We start from the raw sequence: 25172 nt of genomic DNA, 5'->3' as shown, positions 1-25172 counted from the left end.
TGATGTGGAACTAGGATTGAACAGGACAAAGCTAAATCTATTTGAAGATGTGGAGTCCTTGTCCTATTGTATTTTCTTTCTATTTCTCCTTTTTCTCACAATGATCTTTTATTGTGTTTATCCTATTATGTATTCCTTTTGATGTTTCTATCTTTAGTGTTGTGATTACTGTACGATGGCCTAGAGTGTGGTGATAATTTAATCTTTTAAGAAAGAAAAATCTTTAGATGGATGCAAATGTATGTTACATCTTTTTCTTTGTTGCTCTCTTTATTTCCTTGGCCAATCCTCTTTACTTTGCGATTAATGTCTTAAAACCTACAGTACATAGAAAGCTTCTCTTCCTGCCACAAATTTTTTTGTCCACTCATACACTCAAGTCTGCGAAAGTGTTTCTTCCCCAAACTGTGCACGGAACCGTCCCAATATTTAGGAAGGTTTGGTGCCCTCTTTTGCGAGAAATTTGATAATGATCCATTGTGCAACAGGCGTGTGCACATCTTGCTCACTCATGGCATACTGAGGCAGCCCAGCTCTCTACCGTCATTTGCGCGCAGAAACCTCTTCTCCAGACACCCCCATCAACATCCTGGCAAAGCTCCACCTCAGAATTATTACTAACAGCAGCAGTACATTCAAATTCCCGTTTGTATTTGATCCACCTTTGTAAGTAATAAAAAGGAACAAACAATGTCTTATGTAGAGTACAGCATTGCCAACTTGGTTTAATGGTTGATCCAGAATTAATGAAATATGTAGGGTATGGTAGTATCATAACACAGAGAGATGACAGACATTAAAAAAAAAAAAAAATTGATCTTTGCAAAAAAAAAAAAAAAAAAAATAGACAGTTATTAAATAAAAAATTGTATTTCAGGATATAATTGCTTTAGCATACCATAGCATGTGTATCAGAAACATTCATGAAGGTAAACAAGTTAGGGGCATTATGGTGAAATTATAAGAATTTACTGTAATGAATCTGCTATCTGTAGTTTCTTGTAAGTTCTAATGTTGATTATTTAATATTGCCAAGTTCCTTATTTGATTCTTTTTCACTCACCCTGTGGCAGTGAGAAGGTGCAGCATTTTAAATCTGACTGTTTAAAAAATAAATTGCTAATGTATTTGGATGTATCAAAATTATTATTTAATGTGGATTTTGAAAATTTCATCTTTGGACAAATTATGTTGTGACATTTTGTGACATCCTATATTAACATGCGCAGTTCTGGAAGTGCATTTCCTGTTTCACAAGTCCTAACTTTTCTAGAACATTTTAATTCTCAAAGCGTCAGCAAGAAAGAAGAGCGACCTAATTTGTCACAATAAGCTAATTCGTAATTGGTTAATGTAGGATCTTGAGCGTTAATTTTGTATTCTCATTGGTCTTCTTTTGTGCTTGCACCATTTCCTATTTCTTGAACTTCACAGCTCCATTTGTGGGAGTGAGGAAGCATCTGTTGTCTTTCCTGGTTGACTTAGCGAGTGGACGTGCTCGCGCCAAGCTTCTACCTAATGGGAACCTGCCTATCCTAGGGTAAGCATGCTTATTTCTTTCATGTTTGGTTGTAACTTCACCTAAAATTTAAATGTAAAGTTCAAGAAATAGGAAATGGTGCAAGCACAAAAGAAGGAGTATGCCCTAGGATCTTACGTCTACCACTTTCAATTTTGTGTTGAGGTAGTTTATCAGCTAACCCTTCTCTCAACTTTGCCAGAGACAAACCCGTTTTTTAATATTTTATATTTTTGTTTGTATCTATCGATTGGGTTTGCCATTCACTAGTTCTGTTTCACTTTACTTAAGTAAATTTATTTTAACGTTCATCTCCTGAAGAGTTTTAGTTGATAATGTAACCTTGTTTTCTTTTACATGGTCGTGTATGTAAATTTTTAGTTACTCTGTTTTTTTTAAATGGGACTAGGCCTCTGTTTCAAAGGTATGAATTGTCATAATAGGTTTTGACAACTTTTTCATTCGGTGCCAAGGCACATGTAACCTTTGGTTAAATGTGTTTTAGCGCGCTGCACATTGATCAAGGTATGTTCAACGATTTTTGATTATGTTATTAGTGTTCTGTTTAATCTTTTGAGTTTTGAATATGTTCTTTCTTTTAGAAATAAAAAGATTAGCTCCTGAATATTATTTTGCAAAAGGCTATGTTTCACTATGCAGGGTTCTAGCTGCTTTTGACATCCTATTAGTAGTTTTCATGTATCCTAACTTTCTTTTTACATTTTGATGTTACAATGTGTTTTAAAGACTTTATTTATTTTCAAGTTTCAAATTTCTTTATTTTAATTGTTTTATGTTAATCTCTTGAGGGCGGTTACACATACTGTATAGGCTTGCTTAACTATGGCAAATGTTCAGTCTGAATTAACATATCAACAACATATGTCACCGCTAATGGTATTTTATAATTCTGTAAATGTTTCTTGTTAAATTCTCGACCCTGGAAGAGTGTAATGGAAACTATGATTGGGAAAGATATATGAAGATTTATGAAAATGCCTCCACTTTCGATTTGTACCTTGCACTTAAACTCATGTTACACCATATTTTATTAATGGTTAAGCAGGGTAATGAGTGCAGAGCAAACCTATCACTATAATATATTATTTAAAATCATTCAGTAGGGAATATCATAAATGCTACTTGACAGTACAAGTAAGCTTTCATAGGTAATGTTTATTTTATTAAAACATATCTCACAAAAGAAATTACAAAAATATTTTCAATATTCACATTTCTTTTCAAAATTAGAGCGCTTCCAAAAACATTGTGTGGATATCAAAATACAACTTAGTATTTTCTATCATATTCACAAAGAAGAGGATGTATGCATTTTTAGCCATTCTTCAACTTGACCATAACTGTTATCCATCCAATCAACGTTAGCTTGGACTTTCTCTATTGTCTGCTCAAAACTTTTAGCAGCCGTCCCTAGGTTTCCATCATTTTCTCTCTTAAATGCCTCCATCTAGAACAAATCATTTTACTTGTTATATATTTACATAAAAATGAAAGGAGTTACAAGAGAAATTGTAATTGTTGGGTGAGGTACAGAGTACTAAATATAAAATTTAAATTTAAAATATGGAGTGCGATTTGTAGATTGTAATGAGTAGGTAGGAGCGCTGCCTGCTCGATCTGCATCCGATGGCTGCTTATACTGCCTGCTCATTCCATATTCAAATGTGTAACACGACTTACAAACAATCTGCCGCTAGATCGCAGCACCAGGCGAACCCAGTTATCGCGTGAATACAGCTAGATAAGCATACAAGCAAAATTTAAAATCTGAAAGTAACAGAAAAATTAAAGAATTGTACGCATAAAGTGGTGCTCTAGAGAGTGATAGCTTCAGGACTTTTCGAGAAAGAGATTTCGACGAACAAGAAAACCTGGAAACTTTGTCTGTATGGAACTTCCCTACATTACTAAGTAGAGGTTTCACGAATTTGGCCACCACAGTTTCTGACAGAAGTTCCTGGTGCTTATTGTTACTAAAACACTTTAAAATCTTACAGTGGCATAAAGGGGGTAGAACATAGTTTTTTATAGTCTGGAGCAGACTTGCAGATTTCTTGCAGTATGGTAGAGCCGCCTCAACAAATTTCTGTAGCCCCATAATTAGGCCAATAAATCGTTGCTGGGGATAGCGCAGGCCTCCTCTATCCGACTGTCTGATTAAGTTCATCAAAGGGGATGCATTAACTGAGGTGGAAACGTTACTCAAGCATGTGCTGCATTGTTTTTTCTTCAATTACACACACTAATGCATGGGAAGCAGTTTCCAAAGTGACACACACTGACTCAGGGGGCTCACAAACATCATCCAGTAAATCAAGTACATACTCAGCAGGCATCACTGGTTCTGTTTCGTCAAGTCCGGGAGAGGATACTGAGGCAGAAAATTTTGAATTTTGCTTGTGGATAACATTAGCACCATCGATGGACACTCAAATACCAGATTTCAGAATTCTCTTTATGGAATTCTGAATAGCCCAGGAGTCAGTCATGTCATTGCAACCTCCTCCCATTCTTATAGAACTAAACATGGCTTCAACTGGATCTCCTGAAAAAGCCCATATCATGGAATGAAATACCACAGCATTCTGGTTTCCCTTTCTTTGATTTGTAGAAAGGCACGCAGTAGTACACCATTTTCACAGTAAAGAAATACAGTAATACCCTATTTCCCGCTATTTCATTCCGACAGTTCAGGAGCTGGTTGGTGCTGCCACCTGCTGTGGGTATTTGTAAACGGAGTGTTTCATTTAGTGCCATGTTAAAATGTTGTAATGAGCAGGCAGTATAAGCAGCCATCGGATGCATATCGAGCAGGCAGTGGGTAGGAGATAGGGATCTATGTTCAGATAGCCTTCACTTGAACCACAATGGTACATATAAATTAGGAGGTTTGCTTAGAAGAGTTGTAAGGAGGTATATTCAGAGAAACAGGGTTGCCTAGGGAAAGGTGATGACAGCATAGGAAGCAGGAAGTCAAGTAAGGATGACATAAATTTGTTAGTGTTAAATTATAGAGGTATTCTAAAGAAAAGGAATAGAATTATGTAATGTATATATAGTAGATACTGTAACAACTGGAGCGTATATCATAGAGACAGGTTAGGAATGGTAGGAGGGGTACTATTCATACTGCTGAAAGAATAATTTTCTGGCCCCACAGTGTAGGGGTAGTGTGCCTGCCTCTTACCTGGAGGCCGTAGGTTTGATTCCCGGCCAGGCCAAGGAGTTTTACCTGGATCTGAGGGCTGGCTTAAGGTCCACTCAGCCTATGTGATTACAGTTGAGGAACTATCTGATAGTGAGATGGTGGCCCTGGTCTATAAAGCCAAGAATAATGGCCGAGGGGATTCGTTGTGCTGACCACTTGCCATCTCATAATCTGCAGGCCTTCCGTCTGAGCAGCAGTCGTTTGGTAGGCCATGGCCCTTGAAGGCTGTTGCACCACGGGGTTTGGTTTGAAAAGAAGAATTTGGAAGCAACGAAAAGTTAAGGATGAGAAACATGAAATTCTTGGTGTAAGACTTATCTCTAAAGATAATAGGCAACTTGCTGTTTCTGGGTTGTGCTGACCTGGCAAAGCTGGTGCTGACGCTGATGCAGAATTATTTGGTAAGATAACTAGCTATGTGGGGAATGAGAATGACAGAAAGCATGACCAATAAATGGTGAATAAGTTAATATGGGAAGGACAGCTGAATCAGAAAATGACAGAACCAACTAGAGGGATAAATATTATAGACTTGGTGCTGATAAAAGCAGATAAGCTCTATAGAGAAATTAAAGTAATAGATGTTTGTGATCACAAAGCTTTTTTTTTTTTTTGCTATAGTTAAAAATAAATGTGATAGAAAGGAAGGTCGCAAAAGTAGGACTATTAGGCAGTGCCATATGGCGGATAAAACAGGCATGAGGGAGCTTTTAAAAGTAATTATGATTGGTGGAAAATGGTAAATAAAAATGTAAACAGACTATGGAATGTGTTTAAAGCAGTTGTTGAGGAATGTAAAAACAGGTATGTACCTTTAAAGTTGGTAAGGAATGGTAAAGACCCGCTATGTTATAACAGAAAAAGTAGAGAGACTAAGAAGGAGGTGCAGGTTGGAAAGATAGATTTAGAAATGGCTGTGGAAGTAAGGAGAAATTGAAGAGACTTTTTAGGAAATTGAATTTAGCAAAGAAGTCAGCTAAGCTTAACATGGTGGCAAGCATAATTGGCAGTCGTACAAATTTGAGTGAAAAATGGAAGAGTATGTATAGGTACTTTAAGGCAGAAACAGGCTCCAAGGAGGACATTCCAGGAATCATTAATGAAGAAGGGGAGTATGTATGTGAGGATCTATAAAAGTCAGAAGTATTCAGTCAGCAGCAGTATGTAATGATTGTTGGTTACAAAGATGGTGTCCAGATAGAGGAGGTGACTAACATTACTGAAATATTTAGATTTATCTACAATAAGAAAGACATTTACTGCAAGATACACAAGTTGAAAACTAGCAAAGCAGCTGGAATTGATAAAATTTCTGAAAATTCCATATCACAGAAATGTCATGTACAGAGAATATGATAGCTGAAAGACTAGAAGTAGTACTGACATGACAGGTGTAAATGACAACTCGTGATAGCCCAAGTATGCTTGAAGTTAGAGGAGGGAACCGGTGCTTGTTAGTTGGAGGTTCAAGTCCAATTTAGGACGAATATTTTTATTTCATTGTTAATGTTCATGAGAGTTGCTATCTGCTATGTTTATTTGCAAATATTTCTTAAAAGAGCTATTTGCAGTAAAGTAAGCTATTACAGACAGAGGTGCAATAGGCTTGTGTAGGTCATTCAATTAATGAAGCAAATGTTCAAAATGACAACCCCCTTCATTAATGCATATTTGAACACAATGGAGGAGAGATATTCTTCCTTGTTGCAACATATGTGTTGGAACCTGCCTGCAGGCTTCAGTGATGAGCTGCCATAAATGATTCGGGTTCCCTGGCTCCTGTTCATAGACTCTTTCCTTTAAATAACCTCAGAGGAACAAATCTAGTGGAGTAAGGTCAGGTCATCTAGCCAGCAATGTGACAGGACCCCACTGTCCAGGATATGTCCTATGCAAGTGGTTCTGTACTTCCAACGACCAGTGTGGGAGCTACATCCCACTGGAACCACATCTATAACCTTGTCATAAGGGGCACATCCTCCAATAAGAGCGTGAGGTATTAAACTGTGGATATCATCATCCCGTGAAGTTTCCTTTGAAGAAATATGGTCTAGTTATCTTGTCACCTATTATCCCTCATCAGAATTAACTTACTTGATTCAAGAACTGGAAATAATCCAGTGAAAAGCAGCTTGATTTGTTCTGGGTGATTTCTGACAAAAGAGTAGCATTACGAAAATGTTGTTAAGTTTGGGCTGGGAAGACCTGGGAGAAAGGAAACGAGCTACTCGCTCAAATGATATGTTCTGAGCTGTCAGTGGTGAGATGGCATGAAATTACATTAGTAGACGAATAAGTTTGAGTGATATTTTAAATGTAGGAAAGATCACAATATGAAGATAGAGTTGGAATTCAAGAGGACAAATTGGGGCTTGTTTATAGGAAAAGGAGTTAGATATTGGAATAATTTACTAAAGGAGATGTTCAGTAAATGTCCAAATACTTTGCAATTACTTAAGAAAAAGCTAGGTAAACAACAGATAGGGAATCTGCCACCTAGGCACCTGCCCTAAATGCAGATTAGTGGTGATTGATTGATTAAATGACTGATGATTGGTTAAAAATATAGTTTTACACACTACTGTAGTTACAAACTAAGGACTGGGAGGGTTAACAGGTGTTTATAACAACAACATATCCACATAACCCAGTGACTGAAGGAAATGGACAATGAAAAATATCACAGAACATAACACTAGGATACGGTGATGAGCTGCCGTAAATGATTCTGGTTCCCTGGCTCCTGTTCATATACTCTTTCCTTTAAATAACCCCAGAGGGAGTAAAAGTGGAGTAAGGTCAGGTCATCTAGCCAGCAATGTGACAGGAGCCCATCATTCAGTATATGTCCTATGCAATTGGTTCTGTACTTCCAACGACCAGTGTGGAGGAGCTCCATCCCACTGGAACCACACCCTTAACATTGTCATAAGGGGCACATCCTCCAGTAAGAGCGGGAGGTCTTAAACTGTGGATATCATCATCCCATGAAGTTTCCTTTGAAGAAATATGGTCTAGTTAGTTTGTCAACTATTATCCCTCACCAGGATTACTTGATTCAAGAACTGGAAATAATCCAATGAAAAGCAGCTTCATTTGTTCTGGGTGATTTCTGACAAAAGAGTAGCATTACAAAAATGTTGCGAAGTTTGGGCTGGGAAGACATGGGAGAAAGGAGACGAGAAACATGGTTCAGCTCTGGAACAATGACAACAATACACTTTTGTCATCATACATTTCTTGCTGTGGCAACAGGCACATATCTTGCATTTTCTTTATTCAGGACCTTCTGCTTCATCTGTAGGCATATTCACATGAAGTATTTCTGCCATAGACAAGCGCAGCATGCTCAGTAAGTTGCGCATTCCAAGGTGATGTGTCACCTATGGGTTCATAAATTCATACGGTAGCTCTTTTGCAAATTGGTTCCTAGTCAAAGGCTTTTCTTTTTTGTTGAACTTATTGTGAGCATAGATCACATAAGAGTTCACTAGAATAATATTGTTACATGTTGGCGGGGTAAATAAGTAAATAAATGAGTACAGAACCTGGTAGTGTCCTATTTCTAAGATTTATTAACTAAGCACTACAATTACAAATTTACACACATACAGACGATAGCCGAGCTACAACTTACACAAGCACACGGTTACACACTTACATGGTTCACACACACACACACACACACACGCACGCACGCACGCACGCACGCACGCACGCACACGCACACGCGCACACACACACAGTGTCATCGATTATTTACGGTACACTCTCTCAGCCACTCAGTCACACTCGTTAGCGCTGTCATGGTCCACAGCCTACACGTCAGTCTCGCAGGTCGGGATAGTATCTGCTGTTCACTCAATCTGTCGAACTCTGCAGTCTTCACATGTCGGCACCCAGTGTTCCCTTCGCGCTACTCCAGAACACCCAAGGTTCTTCTCCAGCAGCCAGCCCCAAGAGATACACACGCACAACGTCAACGAAACAGGAATGAGTCCTCGGCTCCAACAGGCAGATACTCCATCAGGCTGACACCTCGGCCCAGGCTATCACTGACTGCGTTCTTCGCTAACTCACACCAGCGAACTCAATCTCGCTCCTCACACACACACTCCGTCTGTCACTCCAAGTTACTCCTCTCCTTATATACCTGCTCTGGGCCTTCCAGAACAGTCCGGATGCTAGATGTATCCAGGAACCTCGCGAGATAGAAGACTCCAGATTAATAGTCAAGTAATATCCGTCGTCCTCTGCTGTGGGACCGCGGACGGAGGCGAGAGGGCCGGCCTAGCACCATGTGTTGCTTGTGATTGGCATACTCGAGCGTACGGGGGGGAGGGGGGCCGATACGATGACGCCCCCGGCGCGTAGCGAGTTGGCATGGCGGACGCTATAACCATAACAATATTCAACATACCAAAGACGACACAAAATGGCTATCTTCTTGTTTTTCTCCTACAATTCATTTGATTGCTCATCTGGTATAGCATGTCCACACCACCTTTCATGTCATTATAATCCTCAATCATAATCAGCTTCTTGATGTTGGACTAATCTCTCCTCTTTCATGAGTGGTCGAAAGAACTAAGACCACATTGTTTGGTTTGGTTTTGTACGACAGAAAGTGTTTTCTCTTGGTCAAAACAAAACACAGATGTGCCTACTTTTCTTGTTGTATGATTCAGTAACGCAGGTGGAATTTCTCATTTATTCTTATGAATAGTGCCTAGTATTGTCAAGTTATATGGTGGTTTCAGTAGATCAGTTGCCAAGGGAACAGACATGAACCAATTGTCCGTTGTTATGTTGCGATTGCTTTCATGGACAATCTTCATTAAGGTTTTCACAAAGAAATCTGCTGAAGGTTGATTAGCAGGTGCAGTGTTTTTACCAAGGTATGGTATTGCATCAATGATGTACTTAGTTTTATTGTCACATAGCATAACAATTTTGATGCCATACTTTGATAGCTTGTTAGGGATGAACATTTTGAAAGGGCACTGCCCTCTGAAAGCAAGAAGTTGCTCATCAGTCGTAAGGAAAGATCCAGGCTTATAAGATTCCCTACAGGCAGATGTAAACTGTTCCCAAATATCTCTTATTGGAGCAAATTTGTCTGTTTCTCTCCTCCCAAGCTCTAATCATCAAAATGTAAATATTCACAAAGAAAGTCAAATCTGTCGCAACTCATTGTCGCTTTGTACCTCATCCCTGAATATTTTGCGTATATTTTATAGGTATGTGGTTATTCTTCTGAGCAGCAGATAATACCAAAACACTTAAAAATTCATCAAATTCTTCTTCACACAAATCAGACACTGTTGCACTTTGCATGTTTTTCTGTTTTTTCATTGTCTGGGTAAAATAGAAGGAAAATGCTTCCTTTGGCGAGTTCACATTTTTTGCTCCATCTTTTGGCCCCTGCCTATAATGAATAATATTTCTAGCTGTTGAATGGTGGTCTCAGAGGAACTGTAGACCAACGTTGTCCATTTTTTCCCAGTAGACTACTATATAAGGATCCGCTATACAAGCCAGCTGATCTAGTCATATAGAGCATTTCACTTCCTCAGAGCTTGAGCCTGAGGAATGATGAGATATTTTCTCTACGTTATGAGGGTCAAAAGTGATGTGATCATCAAAATTGCCATCCAATAACACAATGTCATCTTCTTCTACATCTTCAGTTTCACTGCCACTATTCTCACTATCACTCTCATCTTCGATTTCCTGTAGCCAATTCACAATCTTTTCTGAGGAAGAGGTTTCAGCAGACACCATATTTAACAGGGATTTCCAATAAAACATGCAAAAGATGTGTGATTCAATACCTAGCCAGAGAGCAGAAAGGATTCTTGATAACTAGGTTCAAATAAAACAGCAAACACAATCCCGCAACTTCAGTCAAATAACGAATTATACTTACGGCACAGCTAAGGCTTCGTCAGAAAGACTATGCACAGCACATAACTTACTAACGAGACAGGTTTGCAACATGACTAACGTAACACCATCCACAGCTCAAGGGCGAATTAAGGTACTGAAGGAGCCAAGCAGCTGTTGTTGCGAGAAGGAGTGGGGGAGATAAATTTTATCATGGCTGTCGTCATTTTGACAAAGCATTAGCTCCCTAGGATTAAAATGTAACCCCCTACAACTTCTGCCCATTGTTGAAAAGCTGCCATCTGCAAGTTGGATGTGAGAACCCACTCAGTCCATATGAATGAAAACCTACAGCCTGTTTTCTAGTCAGTGACCGGGTCGGATGGAATGAATGAAACCCCAATCTTGCGGCGGGGATAGGAATTGTGCCAGCTGCTGAGGCCTGTCGCACTCCTCTGGGGCAATGATTATTGACTGACAGATGAAATTAAATGATAGTGGAGGATGTTGCTGGAATGAAAATGACAGGGAGAACCGGAGTAAAAAACCTGTCCCGCCTCTGCTTTGTCCAGCACAAATCTTACATGGAGTGACCAGGATTTGAACCACAGAACCCAGTGGTGAGAGGCCAACGTACTGCCACCTGAGCTACAGAGGCTTCTACTCAGTCCATACAGAAGGGAAATTCACAACTCACTCGGTTCATTGCACATGTGTAGCTTTCATGTTTGTGCGCTTCAAATGATGGTTTTGTTACTGGTCTTTGTGTGCAATATATTGCTTAATTTGGATATTGTTTCAGGTTCCTGTCAATAATTAAGTGTTGATGAGTGTATTCATATTTTAAAAGTATGCAATGAATGTTATGTGATATATTGCATATTCTGGTAAAATAGAACATATGTTCAGTGTTTAAGAGAGAACAAAGTTGGCCAAACGTTCTGCAGTCCCAGTGATATTTTACCTTTAGCAAGGCTTCCTTGGTGAAAGCTAAAGATGTTAAAAAATCTTTTGAAATATTCCATGGTGCCAAGTGAGATGGCTTTTAAGCTTTTACACACGTTTACAGTTCTTGATTCCTCTATGTTAAGGACGACTATAACACAGTTATGTATTGCACCCCCTCACCCTCTGAGTTCCAGGCTAGCATTAATCTCAGGGGTGTCCAGTTCATTTTTAAACATCTAAATAAAGATCTAACTATAAATATAGGTGCACAAATAAACACAGGGATGAACAGGGCATGCAAATTAAGGTAGGGGAAGGCACAATAATACACACAAATTAAAGAACTCCACGATAGGACTGGGATGACCTTTAACATTATCATGGGCATCATAGCTAACTACCATAAAAAAAAAATATGAGAATGGTTTTCTTTGAAAACAATGCCGTAAAGAGCAGTTTATTGCACCATTTGGCACACTTAAGTCATATACAGTTTACCAATACACTGATTTGACCGGAGAATAAAATACATGATTCTTGCTGCACCGCAAGTTGTGAGGATAAATTTTACAATAACAACAACAAAACATATGGAGTTTGTTCCACCTTACTTGGTGTGAATTGCTGGAGCTGGCTCCATCATCTGATCCCTTGAGATCGAACCAGTGTTCGTATGAGTAGGTGGTTCTCATGGATGACCCTTTTGGATACAAGAGCCTGAGAGTAAAATAAATTTTACTGTCGGCTTCTCAGCCCGTTTGATGAAGTACCTCCGGCAAATATGTATATCATCACGGCCGGCATCTTGGTTTGGATAATGTTACTATGATTAGGTGGGAATTACTATGTGGACGGACCCTATGATTTGTCCAGTTCATGTTATGCCATACCAAACTCGCCATTACACAAATTACCTCAATATATTTATTATTGTCGGGCTCGAACACCTGGTTTGAGAAGGTCAAATGCCTCACTTACACAACAAGGGACTTAACTGGAAATACCTTACTGCCATCCCCTCCCTGCCCTCGGGCAAATACAAACAAATGGGTCTCACAGTAAACCTGGCACACAACCATTTGTCTTATTACGAGTCTAAATCTCCCTTTCCATTAGATATATGATTATTATACTTGCTACCGGTCTTGAACCTATGGTTTTCATCGTAAATTTTAATCATATTATTAATTTGGGATATTATCAGTTAACCTTAAATTAGATCACCCAAGTGAATCGTGTCCGCATAAATTAACTTGCTCCAGTCGGATATTATTATTATTATTATTATTATTATTATTATTATTATTATTATTATTATTATTATTATTATTATTATTATTATTCTGGGGTTACCCGTGGAGCAGAAAGAGGTTAAAGAAGGTGCTGGGGTGAATGAGTCTATCTACAATATCAAAATTAATTTAAAACTTGAACTGAAGGTTATAATTTTGCAGAAAACAACAACTTAAAAATTTTCACTTGGTGAACATAAAAAACATATCAGATACAAAGCAATCTTGAAACAAGACTAGGAAAATTCAAGATTAGTGATTTTTAAAAATTCTGGGCTTCAAGCCCCTAGTTTTACAATTTTACAAAAGGAAGAGGTATTATTTAGTGAGGGGCAGAAATCCCCCTAATTCAAGAGCACTTGCTCCCTAAATCACAATATCTAGCCTCCCAGAGACACACTTTACAGTTACAAAACTTGAAAAGGAGTTAACAGGCTCTCAGGTTTCCAAGCCTACACAAGGCAACATTGCATGAAAAGTGACAAACTCTGGCCTTACAAGGCACTATTTACAAATTGAAATATTATTACACAGAGGTATCTTGTACCCAACCTACAGGGCCTTTGAGAAAAGGAACAGGTTAAGTAAACGGCCTGAAACACAAACTGAATGGAGGTGAACTCTGCGCTCCAGATAATTAAATCTTAAAACCTGTAGGGCTCTCGGCCGAAGAAACAGGGGCTAATCTCAAGCTACTGAGGTGGTGCGGATGGAAATAACTTTAATACATTACAGAAACGAAAGGCTGCGAAAACGTCGCCACCTCAAACCAAGATGAAGGGAAGCTCACTCTCTATCCCCGATTTACAGTTAAAGCTTTATGAAGTTTGCATTAGCCAGAAGAAAATTTACATTTTAGAAAAGTCGGTTACATCGTTAAAAATTCAGACCTTTCTCCTTGGGTTAAGCTGCGGAGGTAGCTACGACAAGAAAGATATAATTTATGTGGCCATTACCTTATAGATGTTCTGCTGCCTACGGAAGAGGCCGCCTGCTTCCTGCTTAACACATACACTCAGATAGACGACGATCAGTTGGCCAAGAAACGTGAAAAGCCGCAGTTTATAAAACCTCGGGGAAGGTTCGAGATCACTCAAGACTAAACCAGCCACACCCTCTCATTTTAATTGGTTAATCTCAAAGTTACACTCAGAATCGAACAAGAAGCCTGTGATAGGTTGAAAATTAATTACAGAAATTAGTGATTGGCTAGATTCAAAACTGGCAGAAAGAAAAGGAGGTGTTGCTAATCCAAAAATAAATGAACATAAATCAGTTATGGAAAACCTAGAAATACCAAACTTCTTTAAATTATAACTTCTTACACCTCGCACCAGGGTGCATGATCATAGTTTTTTGGTAGTGTCACCTATGGAAGAATTTCCAAACTTCTTGATGAATGGCAAACAAAACAAGGAGAAATTCACTCAGTTTAGGAAACTGCACAGTAAAAAAATTACATAATATTTCGGTGGTGACATCTTCTGATTAAAGTTCCAACTTGTTGTGTTATTAGTTTCACTTTTGATTGATAGAGGAGTTCATTTAGGCACTAATTTTGAATGCGCAGCGTTGAGGTGTACCTCCCGATACAGACCTCCTCTCCCCAAATGTCCTTCCTTGGGGTGACAGAGAAGAATTTTGAGAAAACATTTTCAGTTGATGAAAAAACAAATTTCAAAGTTTTTGAAGTTGATAGGTAGAAACTTGTTTAACTCCAGCTTTAGAGTGTTCTTGTTGTTGTAGAATGTTAAATACATGTTGATAGATTTGACGGCAAGACCTGCCGCCGCTTGCCGATACCCAGTTGAGGTTGCCCGGACCCCTCAAGTACCCTCAGATACCACCTCTCCCGCTATTATGAGAGGTGTAGTCATGGTGACGGTCGCCGCAGATGAGATGTATATGTACAGTCCCCAGATGAGTTGGCGGTAGGGTCACCGCACTTCAGCCTTTGCCAGGAAATGGACTCCGGTGCGCTGTTGACAAGGAGTCTTCATGGGAGTGGAGTGGGCCCTTACCCCACTTCAGTTTTTCTCACCAGGTCTTGCCGTACGGCAGCGAACGGCTGAGGGGGCACTGAAATAGTAAGATCTAGGCGACAGAAATGTGTTGTTGGAGACTTGAGAGTATGATCTTTATTGGTAATGCAGAGGGGCGGGCAGCATGGAAAGTGCTTGTGTGCCAATAGTGCAGAGATGTAGGAGATGGGGGCTTGGTAATGGCCAGCAAGGAATTTGACAGTGGGAAAACCAGAGGGGAAGACCGTACATAACAGATTATACACATAAATAAAACCATAGGGCAGAAGGCCTTAAATTTTTAAAAAATATAACCTTCAAAACTCCTGCTAAATTTTAGTGGCAGAAAAAGTACTGCAATTATTCAGATTTCACCTCGGAGAGGTGCACTCTAAAGATCCTCTCTGTGGCTGGATTGCTTACCAATAATGTAACTGGCATCAAAAAATCAAATATAGTGCACGGCCCATGAAATCTGGGGGCAAGCTTGCCCGCGGGAACAAAGTTTCTAACCATTACTTGATCTCCGACTTTTAAATTGGTGGGCCTCCGTCAACGATCATATCTTTCCCTAACCTTTTCATGAGAAACTTTCAGGTTAGCCTTCTTCCACAGATCCCTAATATTATCGGGATCTATTGTCTCTGGTAAAATATCATTGAGTGACCAAAGGTTAGAGAGCGGCGTGTTAGGAACAAATTTAAACTTAAGAGAAGCTGGAGTAAACTTATGGGACTCTTGAACAGCCGAATTTAAAGCAAAGGCCAACCAATGCAGGGACGTATCCCACCTGGAATGATCTTCATGATGAAATGCGATGAGAGCCGATCGGGGATTACGATTGACCCGCTCAGCCAGAGATGGTTGAGGATAATTCTCCGAAGTAGTTACATGTAATAAAGACAGGTCAAAACAGAATTTACAGAAGAGGTTGGATGTAAATGCTTTAGTATTATCAGAAACTATATATTGACAGGGACCAAAAGAAGCTGATGATGATGATGATGCTTGTTGTTTTAAGGGGCCTAACATCGAAGGTCATCGGCCCCTACACCTAGACCAAAAGAAGTAAATATGGTATTTAAACAAGAAATGGTGGACTGAGCAGTTGCCAGCTTAGTCGGAAATGACCAGGAAAATCTACTGAAACCATCTACACATACCAGAATGAATTTATTGGCGTTCCCCTTTGATTGGGGGAAGGGTGCGACGTAGTCTATATAGAGACGTTCCATGGGGCGCGACGCTTGATGAGATGATAATAGACCTAGCTTAGTGGACAAGGTGGGTTTACTAAGCAAACAAGATTTACAAGCTTTTACCAATTCTCAAATTTCGCCGTCCATACCTTTCCAAATGAACATCTCTCGAATCTTTTCCCGAGTTTTGAAGATGCCTAAATGGCGCCCTAATGGGGTCTCATGATAGTACTTGAAGATCATAGGTACAAGTACGGCTGGAACCACTACCTTCATCTTTTGGTCATGCCTCGATGGGCAACAAAAAACTCCGTTCCTCAATACATAAGGGACGACATGTTCCCCAGAAGAAAGGGTTTCAATAATAGGGGCCAGCACAGGATCTTCACATTGATATTTTTCAATATCCCTAAACAACATGGGGGTGTCAGTTAGAATGGCATTACTACCCGAAGGCATGGGCGTGGGAAGAGAAGAACTATCTTCCTGTTCGGTGGTCTCCACATCACGAGAAAACATGCGGCTTAGTCCATCGATAACAACATTTTCAGATCCTCTGATATGTCTTACATCAAACTGGAATTCAGAGATCCTGATGGCCCAGCGGGCTATATGCCCAGTACGACGTGGCCTAGCTAATACCCAACTTAAGGCTTGATTATCAGTTTCTAAGTTGAACTTGACATGTTCCAAATAGAGTCGGAACTTCACTAGTGCAAATAAAACAGCCAAACCTTCGAGTTCATAGATGAAATATTTGGCCTCTTGGGCCAATAATGTCCTAGACGCATAAGCTATGGGTCGCCTTCCGAGTTCAGTTTCCTGAAGAAGCACAGCAGCCACCGCGGATGATGAGGCGTCGGTTTGGACAATGAATTTCTTTGAAAAATCAGGCATAACAAGAACAGGGGCGTTGCAGGGAGCTAATTTCAGATCTTGAAAAGCTGCTTGTTGAGAAGGCCCCCATTCAAATTTGACGCCTTTCCTACGGAGTAAGTTCAAGCGCACCGCTCTGTTAGCAAAGTTAGGAATAAATTTTCTGAAGAAATTCACCATGCCTATGAACCTTTGCAATACCTTTGAAATCACGGATGGCCTGTGTTCTGGAATGATCAATAGAAACCTCATCGGGCGACACAATATGCCCAAGGAATGACATAGAAAGTTTAGCAAAAGCTACCTTAGATAACTCCACAGTCAGCCCGGCCTTATAAAGGCGATTGAGTACCTCCTTTAGATGATCTAGGTGTTCTTCAAAGGTCTCAGAAAATACAACAACATCGTCAAGATAGTAATACAAGTACTCAAACTTGATGTCGGAAATGACCCTATCTAGCAGTCTAGTAAGAACAGCTGCCCCTGTGGGGAGCACGAATGGCACACGGTTGTACTCATACAAGTTCCAATCCATGGCAAAGGCAATTAGATGTTTCGATTCTTCAGCTAGCAATATGATTGGCTGTGACATTAGCATGGACTGAGCGTTTAGTTGGGTCACTGTTCAGTTTTTTCAGGAGCCTCCAAGACTTTTGACTATTAACTGAGAAATCTGTTTCTCCTATCAGTTTCAGCCAAGTTTTCCTTTTGTTGTCTGAGATTGAAGAGAGTAAGTCATGTCCGGCTGAAATTGTCTCTTTGCTGAAAGGGTTCACTTCAAAGAGGGCAAGGTACTTCTCTAGGTAGACTTTTGCATCAGGAGTTAAACCTTGGTAGTAATATGTTCTGCAACCTCTGGGTATTGATAAATGTGAGGCTCTCGATACTGCATCAACAAAAGTGTCATAAGATTCTGGTTTGGAAGAATCTCCCTTATGAAGCTCTCAAGCCTAAATTTTTCCTAATTAGCCTTTTTGAAGTTAAATCTTCTCTGAAAAGGTACTGTATTTGGTCATGTTACAGTGGTTATTTGGCACATAATAGGGCGATGTTGAGAGTTGGGTAGGGGAGAACAGACTGATTTCGCACACTGCTGAGATACATGTTCACTGGCGAAAATAAGGTCTGGATTGTAGCCACATTTCCATCGACCACTGTTGAAACTTGGTGAAAGCTTACTGTCGTGTATAAGGTTAAGTTGGAAATTATCAGCCCACTGCAATACAGCATCCCCATTTCCATCATCATGTACATAACCGCAAACTGTACTATGACTGTTGAAATTACCGCCTACAAATTTCGTAGTTTGCTTACAAAAGTTATCAGGGCGCATAAAGGAAAAATCAATACTTGGTGGCTTGTACACTGATGATATAGTGCAATTACTAAGCTCAACTGTTATTATTTCAATGTTATTGTAATTTGTTACAGATGTTGACAAGACATGAATGTCAGGATGAACAAATATTGCACTTCCATACTGACGATGTGGTCTTTCAGCCACAAGTCGTAAACCAGCAATTTTGGGACGTCGTTGATGGTCACTTCTGTGTGTTTCCTGAATACAAAGCACGTCACAGTTATTAGTTTGACAGAGTTGACTCAATTGTTCCTCTTTAGATGGTGAGGGACCTTCTACTTTATGACATAATACAGTTAATTTCGGCCTTGAAAAAGGCCTTTGAAGAGTAGTTGCCATCTAGTACTAGATTTGTTACATGAGGTAACCACATCTAAATGATACTGTTTCCCCTCTAATCATGGTAACATTCCCAAATAATTCACAGATTAGTACTCATCTATTTATCTGAATCCTGGGCAGCATTTTACGAATGAGGCGCCCGTTTCGGCCCTCATCCATCTACTCTTGCATGGTGGCTGGCTTCAGGTCACAAATACACTACACTGAGGCATTCAGCCATTATAAACACTGGTCTAATATTTAACACTTATACATGGAAAATTTTCTTCACACATGCTTCATTGAGGTGTCCAGCCATTATAAACACTGGTCTAATATTTAAGACTCATATATATGGAAACCTCTCTTAACACATGATTACACTGAGGTGCCTAAGACCCAAATTTTAATTACACTGGTTATTTTTCATCTTTTCCTGCACAAAAGACTGGGACACGTACAATGTATACATCGCCCTGCGCATTTCACGAATACCGATACGGCGCATCCGAAATGTTATCAAGCCGCCTAGTTCATTCCGCTCTTGATGTGTTCGTTATTCCAGCGCTTATCATGGCTCATATCACAGTCCTACAATACAGGCTCAAATCACTGACTAATAATGTTTACTACAGCTTGTACTGACTGTTCATCGCACTGCTTGCTATTTCTGCACTCAATGTTAGTTAAAGAAATACTGTTTAGCACTCTCTGCCTGAATTCGCAGTTTAAATAACATATCAGATGTAAGGCTTTTCAGGCGTTTGCTCTATTAACCAGCGTTTCGTCTTAGGTCTGACACTAGACTCGTCAGAGTGGGATGTGTTAGACCCTACCCACTGATGCTGGGTGTATGCAGTCAGCTCAGATTGTAACAAAATCTGGCTGGATTTAAAGTTTACTCGAATGCGGGGTGACTAGGACATGACTACTTCCTTCCGAATAAGAATGAGACGTAATTTCACCCGAGATCAGAATACGATTTAGAGTATGGTTTGCTCCTTTCATTCGTATTATTATGGTTGGAAGGCCTCACCGATGGGTCAACTGATGTCACGCCTTGGAGAGAGGGGGTAGTTTTCCTACATTGGCACTTGCGATGCGAATAGAAGGTTGTAATTGATACCAACTAATCCACTTGTATGGAACATACACATGGTTTAATATGATCTGATAGCAATTGTAGATCTCAGAGATATTAGCGGATATTGCTCCTCCATATTTCGCAGGCTAAACCGCATCCATCATAGCGTGGTCTCTTTCCGGCCAATAGCATTCGAGATGATGCAGTTCAGAGAGAATTTTATTCACTTTATTAAACTTATAACCGATTCTTTTATGCACGATGTCTAAAAAAAATTCCTCGATTTAATTTAGGTAATTGCAATATATATAATTAATAATTAATTTTGGAAATAATTGATGTTTCAGTTGATTTCTGTCAAGCTGGTATCCCTGAGTGGCTATATGATTTTTGTGATTGGGCGAAGGTGGGTGGTTAATTTGAATCTTCCTCCGTGACATCATAACAACACTTTCGGCCTGAGGCGCTGGGATCTCCAGCCTACATCATCTGAGAATTTCTGATGTATTAGAAAGTTTGCTGGACCAGAAATATATCGCTGCAACCCTCATGTTGTAACTATGCTTTTGTCTTTTTGCTGTCCTTTCTCTTCACATGCGAGGCCCACTGGGTTATCCAAATCTTCCTGTCAGTATGCTAATGGCCCTCCCTGCTGGTAGTCGAGTAGCCTTGTTACTGTGACAGAATAATCCCACTGGCTCCAATGGGTCGTGCTGCATATTTGTACACATCTACACTTCCTTCGACCTGAATTTTGCTCACTGATTTTTCCCATTTCAATATGTGTAACTATTCTCATTCTGATATCATATCATGATTAATTTATGGGCTATGCCACCTCGGTACAGTATCATGAACATAACCACCAGAATAGGTGCATATCGTAAGTTCTAAACATTTACTTCCATACATTCATATCAATATCCAGTGGTACAACGAATCAGAAGTATTGATAAGTGTTCAATATATTTATTATATTCTTTCAAGTGTGTGCTCAACAAAAAACCATGTTAAATGCATTAAAATAGTAATTTTATTCTCTTTCTTTTGCATTTGGTATGCATGAAAAAAGTGCCCAAGTTCATGGACTGTATTGATTTTGACTGATGTTCTGTTGTGTGAGCCCTTGTGTTTGAACCAATAACATTAAAGGACAGGATTTCAGTCCTGTAGCTATTTATCATCATATGCAGTTTCCAGCTGTTGGCCAGGTCTGCTTCCTGTAGCTATTGCCACTATTAATTTGTGTTCAGGCCGACAAAATACATGCTTCATTAAAACTGAACATAGTGTGCAGCCATACCTGTAGTCTATATTTGCTATTCCTGAAAATGTTTCATGATGGACTGAGCAAGTTATAGTCATTCCTACAGAAATGTTCATGGCAATAAAATAATACAGATAATACTTTACCAAAACTGTCTTCCTTGCATTGTTTCTATCCCTTACATGCCCTTATGAGTTCTGTTATTGGTTATTTTTTATTTTTGCTAGTGGCTTTACGTTGGACCGACACAGATAGGTCTTATGGCGATGATGGGATAGGAAAGGCCTAGGAGTTGGAAGGAAGTAGCCATAGCCTTAATTAAGGTACAGCCCCAGCATATGTCTGGTGTGAAAATGGGAAACTACGGAAAACCATCTTCAGAGCTGCCGACAGTGGGATTTGAACCCCACTGTCTCCCGGATGCAAGTTCACAGCCACACGCCTCTAAACGCATGGCCAATTTGCCCGGTTTATTGGTTATTTGCTGAACAGTTAATGTCATGGCAGAACTGGCACCTAAAGTTCTAACACTCCCTCAGATGGGCATTTCTGCATTATCTGTTGTGTACTGAGACAAATCACTTCAAACAGTGAAAGGTTATCTCTCTCATAAGGGTTATCAGTGAAATTTATGATAGAATTCCTATCTATAATATTTGAGGCTTATTTACACTCTGAATTTTCTACCTATTGTTCTCCCTGGGACAATACTGAGGGAGCCATAATTTCAACAACTGCACATGGAGGGTTCCGCATTCTGACAATTGACAACATTGCATTTTCTATGAATTGGCATCTATTAGTACTCCTCATTTCTCCTTCTCTTCTGGAGGTGCCTTGTGACTGTTCACTGAGCTTGAGAGCTATCTCTCTGCTGGGTACCATCAAAGTGGCATGTACGTAGCCTTTCATTCTTGTAAGGCAAGTTTTTTGGCTTTGGGATAATTGGCCTATTCCTCTAAATTTTTTGTTAGGCAGAAGCAGGACAAAAGAATGGAATGTGTTCTTAGAGCTTGTAACATAGTTAGTATAACATTCTCTTGTAACTTTTGCACTTAAATTCTGCTACTGAAGATGTAGGTTGAGATTAGCCTGTTCTTAAAGGGTATCTGATAAACCCTGCATAGGTTTGACCTTGTTATTGAACTACAGTAAAACCTCGTTAAAACATTTCTACAGGGGACAAGAAAATAAAAGTGTTAAATGAGAAAATGTATTGCTGAATATACAAATAAAAACTATCCAACAGGGATATGCTAGTATGATTTTTTCTGACATATGGGCATTTTACATCATGTATTCACGAGTACAGTGAAAAATTATATCTACCATTTCTAAAGATGAGAGAAAAGTATTAAAAGATCCTAAAAACACAAAAGAACAAATGTAAAAACCTTTTCTGCTGAGGCATATAAAATAACAAGTTTACTGAAAGGTATGAAAAAAAACCAGATAACAAATATGAAAACGTGCATGGGGCCAATAAAAATATTGAAGTAATTATTGCAGATCACACTTTCTAAAACAAATGTTAGTAGAAGCCTCTTATTTCGGACCAGTGGGTTATTAAACATTATTTTCTGGTCACACTCGTAGACAGTGAATTGGAGGTTACGCTTGACACTGTGCAACTGCGAGGAATGACTTTGGCCACCTTTTTGAATCTGGCAAAACAAAACTTCAACCAATTCGAGTGGTCGAGTCGAAACTTGAAGGTGCGAGTTTCAACATTTATTTCCTCTGCCCGCTTAAAGATGTGGACGCCAGTCCATTTTCTGACAGATTTTAATTGTCTTCATTAGTAAGAAATTTCACAACCTTTTCTGGATCCATAACTAGGCTATCAAAAAACAAATATGCACCCAGCTGGTCAATTTCACATGATTATGTTCCTAATCCAGATATAGGCTACCGTATCATGCAACAAATATTTGCTACACTTCACTGTACCACTGAACACAAAATACATTTCTAACTTCTGAATGGAATGCAAAATACAAGCACAAACAGGCTCACTGTGTTATTTAGAAATCTCACTGTTAACCGGCAAGCAAAACTGAACATTCCTGAGGTTAACGGCTTGTTCCCCGAAGGTGCAACTTAACCTGTGAAGTTCAGGAATTCAAGGACTTTTTCCATTATTTATTTATTTATCTATTTATTTGTTTGTTTGTTTTTTGTTTGTTTGTTTGTTTGTTTGTTTGGCATATGATGAATAATGACAACCTATAAACTATTTACACAATCAGTTAAAGATAAATACAAAGTAAATACAAATTATCATATATATACAGTCAAAACAATTTATAAAGTTTGAAAGAACAAGAAGAAAACACAATATCTTTACATCACTATCCACCTATCAAGTCTTGACAATTCATATATACACATTGAGTGCGAGTGATGTACATCTCACTAAATGTGAATGTCCAAACCCACCACAAACTTCACTGCTTCGGGTGTTGCTGAGTTGAGTTCTTCCATGGTGCCAGTGAAAGCACGGAGTGGACATTCCTGCACTACATGTTTCATTGTTTGGCGAACCTCCCCACAGTCACAGTATGGAGAAACTGACCAGCCCCAGGTGCGTAAAGTAGATGCTGTTCTACGTACTCCACATCTCATGCGATTTACTCTACTCCAGGTGCAGCATAGCAGATCGAAGCCTGCCAGTTTTGTGGATGGATTATTAATATCCACTAATGCCTGAGGTGGGGATAAAGACCACTCTGTTGACCATTTAGAGGTAGAGTTGAAGTTGCTGGATGTTATCTTCACAGCAGTCTTCCAAGCAGGCAGGCAAGACTTAAGGCGTGTGCATTTCTGTCTTATATCCTCATGAATTCTTCGGCATTCTGGTCCATAGCTGAAAAAGGGCCTTCTGTCTCCTGATATGTGGAGGTACTATATTGCTGAGTACCGGTAATCATGAAACTGTAGTGACGGCTCTTACCCGAGTTGGAAATCATGTTTCACAAGGGATGACAAATAACATTTTCAGGGCTAGGAAAAATGTGATTGTACTAAGCGGTAATAGTGAAAATTTGTGATGCGATAAATGAGGTATTTTTATAATCTTGAATTTACAACATGCTAAGGGAGAACACATGTTAATGAAGAACGCACTAACAAGGTTTTACTGTATTTCTTCCTTTTCTAAACCTTTTTCTGATATGTGCAACTTCAAAGGTATAGTCAGGGATTAGCCTGTTTTAAAGGGGGTATATAATGGTAGCCAGACAGATGTGATAGTCATTGACCCCTTTAAAATTTGATCATTAAAATAAGTCTTCTTCTATAACTTATTGTATAGTATATGTTTATCTATGCTTTTCTGCTTTTTGCTGATCAACTCAACCTTAGCCAACACCTGCAGATTCTCCTTATTTGATTTGTACTGTAGTCAACTCATATGGCTACAAAATGTATTAGGCTTCCACTGTGTTACAGCCAACCCCTAATGGAGTCTATAAAAATGTTTAATGATATCTGTAGGTGGTATTGGCCTTCCCTACCTCCTACCACAATTTACTACTGATACATAGGAGGGGTCAGGAAAAGAAAACAGCTAAGTCAACTTCTTGTTGTAATCGAGTTAGTGGTGATATACTGTGATCGACCAAGCTTAATTCAGTTTACTAAATTTGGAACTTCAGTTATTCAAAGCATATGATTTTTTAACTTTTTATTTGTTTGGTAATATTTTGACATTTTTTTTCTGAGTTCTGAAGGAAGTTGATTTACCTGGGTTTTCTTCCCCTGACCCTTCATGTATAAATGTGAAAAATAACAGAATTTACCTCATGCAGCTGGAGTTGAGTATTCATATACTTAGGCAAAGCTGATACCATCTTTGAAACACTTGAAAAAGCTAAACCAAAGCTGAAAATAAACCAAACATACATATATTACTAATGTGAAACACAATAGGCCTGCATTATTTGTGATTTTATTATGAGGAAGAGAGAGAAAAAAAAAAAGCAAGATGAGAATTGCTAAAGATTAGGTAAAGATTGTTTGTGAGGAAAAATTTGCGATATTTCAAGGAATTCTGAATTGACATAGATGCAGTCCATAATATCTCCCTTTTTCACACACAAATGTCACGACAGTTAAAAAAACTTTGACTAAAAAATAAGGACTCACAGTTGCAATAAAGCTCACGAGGTG

General features: G+C 39.2%; 1 protein-coding gene across 2 annotated transcripts in view; it reads right to left on the bottom strand.

The window, feature by feature from the left end:
- Positions 1-2675: 2675 nt before the first annotated feature.
- The window catches only part of LOC136884362 (aminopeptidase N), a 386248-nt gene continuing 363751 nt past the window's right edge, over positions 2676-25172 (bottom strand). For both annotated transcript variants that reach the window (XM_067156506.2, XM_067156496.2), the window contains exons 14-15: positions 24803-24884; positions 2676-2987 (exon numbers count right to left, since the gene is read on the bottom strand). In XM_067156506.2, the coding sequence (XP_067012607.2) occupies positions 2829-2987; positions 24803-24884 (241 nt within the window). In that variant the 3' untranslated portion in view covers positions 2676-2828. The remainder of the gene's footprint in view (positions 2988-24802; positions 24885-25172) is intronic.

Source organism: Anabrus simplex, chromosome 1, assembly GCF_040414725.1.
Source record: "Anabrus simplex isolate iqAnaSimp1 chromosome 1, ASM4041472v1, whole genome shotgun sequence".
Classification (NCBI taxonomy): Eukaryota; Metazoa; Arthropoda; class Insecta; order Orthoptera; family Tettigoniidae; genus Anabrus; species Anabrus simplex.
This window is presented reverse-complemented; position numbering and strand designations above follow the sequence as displayed.